Source organism: Sinocyclocheilus rhinocerous, unplaced genomic scaffold (assembly GCF_001515625.1).
Source record: "Sinocyclocheilus rhinocerous isolate Xijiao unplaced genomic scaffold, SAMN03320098_v1.1 scaffold1251, whole genome shotgun sequence".
NCBI classification, from domain to species: Eukaryota; Metazoa; Chordata; class Actinopteri; order Cypriniformes; family Cyprinidae; genus Sinocyclocheilus; species Sinocyclocheilus rhinocerous.
This window is the reverse complement of record NW_015636566.1, coordinates 527,153-531,063: the sequence shown is the minus strand read 5'-3', so window position 1 is coordinate 531,063 and position 3,911 is coordinate 527,153. Positions and strand designations below refer to the sequence as shown.

Below are 3,911 nucleotides of genomic sequence, written 5' to 3'. Positions count from 1 at the left end.
ACAACAACGTAGGAAACAGATCCGGCGTGACGCAGCTGACACAGAACAGCATACGCTGTTTACGTCCAGCTGATACTCTCCAAAATGACGCTACAGTGTGATGTGGAGGAGACGAATTGTTGAATAAAGTAGTTTTTTTTTTCTTTTGCGCACAAAAAGTATTCTCATAGCTTCGTAGACTCCATCAAAAATATCTTAATTTGTGTTCCGAAGATGAACAAAGGTCTTACGGGTTTGAAACGACATGAGGGTGAGTAATTAATGACAGAATTTACATTTTTGGGTGAACTAACCCTTTAAGGCTTTTATGGCTCGGTATGATATATTAGAATATGGAGCCCATACTTGAGTTTTTATACTGAGACGCCCAAACTGAGCAAAAAAAAATAAAATAAAAAGTGTGATCTGTTGCAGTTGCTGATATTTATAAGACTAAAAAGTTATATGAATTATGATAGCTTGTAATGTCAGTTAATTATGTCAGATCTTTACAGCAGTATAGCAGAATAATTCAATAATAAAATGCATATAAATATCAGTTGTCACTCTATATCTCCTTAGTAAGATGATAGACTGTAAATGCTTAGTTTAATGATCAGAGCTCTGTAGTTGGTGCAAAACTTAAAAAGCAATGCAGTACAACAACGACTGGGAGATGGGCAAATAAACATTCCACAAAAGCCCGATGTATCATATTTGATATTCACATCTTAACAGAATTTTTCTAAAAAATTATGAATGGATAATCATGTAAACCTAAGTTGCTACAGTCCAATAAGTGTTCATCTTGAAATATTACTAACGGTATAAAAGTTATTCTTACTTACATAAATCAGGTAATAATATAATACTTCACAGCAAATACTGTATATACCACAACCTGAAGGGGAACATTTTTACAGTTAAACTGTACAGACGTTTTGATCATGTTGATCATTTAGAGGCCTTTTTGTCCAACAAATGTTGGCTTTACCCTAAAGGCTTTATATCGGGTTAATGCTTCTATCAAATGATTTATATAATCAACTAAAAATTCAGGGCTATCCATGAAATGGTTGTGGCCATATATAGACCCTTTCACCCAGGTCTGGTGATGCCTGTGGTTGTTGGTATATATGGTGCATTTTTTGGAGGATTAAACACTTTAACTGATCTTTATTTTATTGTAACGCTATCAATGTGTCTCCAGCTCTAGGCCTCCACCGAAGCCTCCTGTACAGTTCAGCTGTACGGAGCATGAAGATGAGAAGCTTAATATTTATTGCATCACATGTCAGGTGACCTCCTGTTCTCTCTGTAAGGTGTTTGGGGCCCACAAAAACTGCCAAGTAGTTCCCCTCCCTGATGTTTACCAGCAGCAGAAGGTATGATCTTCAAGATATTTGTGTTGTCATGTTACATCTTGACATTTTACACCAAATAATTAATTTCACCTTTTATAGGCTGAACTCAGTGACAGACTTGCTTCTTTGGTTTCCACAAATGACCGTGTTCAATCATTTGTTAATGAACTAGAGGCACTCTGCAGGAACATAGAGGTTTGTGTGGATCTTTCTGAAGAAATTACTTGTACAAAGTCATGCAATGAACATCAATTAACTACAAAAAAAATGATCTATTAATGCATACACTGCCACTTTGACAGGAAAACAGCGGGATCCAGAAACAGATTTTGTCTGAGAAGTTTGATCGCTTCTCTGCCATTCTGGAGGAAAGTCATAAGATAATGACCCAACAAATCACTTCTGAGCAGGAAGAAAAGACGGGCTGGACCCAATCTTTACTGCAAACATACAGTGAGCATGTAGACACAAACTCAAAGTTGATCCAGGCAGCCCAGAATGCCATAGAGGACCCAGAGATGGCTTATTTTGTGCAGGTACTGTACCTTTTGCTTGGAGCTTCTCAGTAAAGGCATGCAATGTTTGATATATATTTTTATCTCTCCTTTATAGACCTCACAAGATCTTATTGAGAAGTAAGTCTTTAAGCAAATTTAGCAAGACAGTTGAACTCAGCCATAATCTAAATAATGCTTAAATCAGTTACAAAAACAGTACCTTTACTTTTCTCTGAAGGGTAGGTAAAGCAACTAACTGCTTCACTCAGGAGATTCTGGATCCTGACTATGAGAAGATGGATCACTACAGGGTGGATTTTGATGCGGAGGAGAAAGTTCTGTACCAGCTGGATTTCATGGAGAGTGAGCATCAGAGACCCAATAGATTAACATATCATTTATGTTCACATCTCTTCTGATCAATGCTGCCAACTTTACAGTTGAAGAAGAAGTGGAGGAAACATCTGATGAACCAGAGTCAGAACCTGAGTCTGACCCTGAACCTGAACCAGTGCTGACCCCAGAACCTGACCCTGAACCATATCAGGATCTGAAATCAGAGGGTTCTGAGATGACGAATCCCACGCCGGAGACAGCAGAGGACACTTGGGGACAAGCAGACAGTTGTAGAGACATCAGAAAAGTGGCTGTGTGTGAAAAGAATGGCTTAAACACTTCACAGGTACATTCTTCTACTAATGTGTGCATCTACACTCTCAGACAAAGTTTTCAAGAACATTTTCTGCACTTCAATAACAACACCTAACTTGAGACTTATTAAATAAAATTGTCTGTGGTATTTGAGGTTATTGAAATATATATCAACAATTGCTTCTTTTCTGTCTTTCCTTTAGATTGTCACTCTAGTCCTTTATTTCCTGTGCTTTCTGGTCATCCTACAGAGAATATGTGAGCTTCGCACTAGAAGGACTGAGCCCTCCAGTGGTCACCAGTGAGATGATTTGTCTCTGATTCTCCTGGCTCAATGCTCCAATAAAAAACAAGAAGCTCATAGAAAGAATGATGACTTGCTACTGGTCTCTTCCCTTTGCTTCTTGACAAAATCTACTTTGTGTTTGTGCAAACAATTAAAACGTTGTGTTCACTTATTTTTGTTTTTGTTTTTTTGTTTTTTGCCCAATAACGTTGTCTATTCTTGCTGTAATAGTCAGTGACAGTTCTCGCTATTTGTTAGACGAGTGCTCAGGCTATATCATTTTAAACACCTGTTTACCAATCTGAATTGACTTTAGATTTGGTTGTAATGAGATGAATGGATGAATAGTTGTTAGAACTGATGAATTTGTTTGAATGAGTGTAATCTTGGCTTGAATTAAAACCCTTTTTTTTTTCCTTTTCTTTTCTTTTATGAACAAATTATGATTAAATGAACAAATTAATCAAATGTGGCCACAGCCAAGTTGTAGGAACACATTTTTAATTTGTGGCATAATATTTATTTTTTGCTCTGTATGATTAACATCTAATTTAAAGTTGACATGAAACAGAAGTTGCAACTGTCTTTTTTTCCCTATTGTGTATATCCCAGTGAAATGTACGGTGGCCGAGAAGTGAAAAGCAAATCACAATTCTGAAAACAAAATAACAAATTACAAACGCAAATGCAAGTCTAAAAAACAAAATAACAATTCAGAAAACACAACAAGAATTCAGAAAACATTATAACAAGTCAGAAAACACAATGAGAAATTCGAAAACAAAATAACAAGTCAGAAAACACAACGACAAATCCGAAAACAAATTAACAAGTCAGAAAACACAACGACAAATCAGACAAACCGGAAGAGGTAGGTATAGTTCGAGACATCTGTCAATCAACGTATACATGGAAGAACCAGCCGAGGAACAGCAGAGTTGTGGTAGAAAGTTCGGAGATGGTGTTAAAGTAGCTCAGTTTAAATGTATTGTATTAATTTCCCTTGCTATTTACATTTAGTTAAAAGTGTCTGTCAAACGTCAGCTCCAGTGGCGCAGTTAGATAAATGCTTGTCGTTGGCTTTTTGACGCGGTCGACCCGGGTTCGATCCCGCCTTTTGCCGAACTTTTTTTT

The 3,911-nt window shown here is 37.0% G+C and overlaps 1 protein-coding gene across 1 annotated transcript in view; it reads left to right on the top strand.

Moving 5' to 3' along the window:
* The window catches only part of LOC107747989 (tripartite motif-containing protein 54-like), a 6,600-nt gene extending 3,804 nt beyond the window's left edge, over window positions 1–2,796 (top strand). The window contains exons 3-9 of the mRNA XM_016562640.1: window positions 1,190–1,364; window positions 1,443–1,538; window positions 1,646–1,879; window positions 1,956–1,978; window positions 2,079–2,203; window positions 2,281–2,522; window positions 2,695–2,796. Of these exons, the coding sequence (XP_016418126.1) occupies window positions 1,190–1,364; window positions 1,443–1,538; window positions 1,646–1,879; window positions 1,956–1,978; window positions 2,079–2,203; window positions 2,281–2,522; window positions 2,695–2,796 (997 nt within the window). The remainder of the gene's footprint in view (window positions 1–1,189; window positions 1,365–1,442; window positions 1,539–1,645; window positions 1,880–1,955; window positions 1,979–2,078; window positions 2,204–2,280; window positions 2,523–2,694) is intronic.
* The last annotated feature ends 1,115 nt before the right edge of the window (window positions 2,797–3,911 follow it).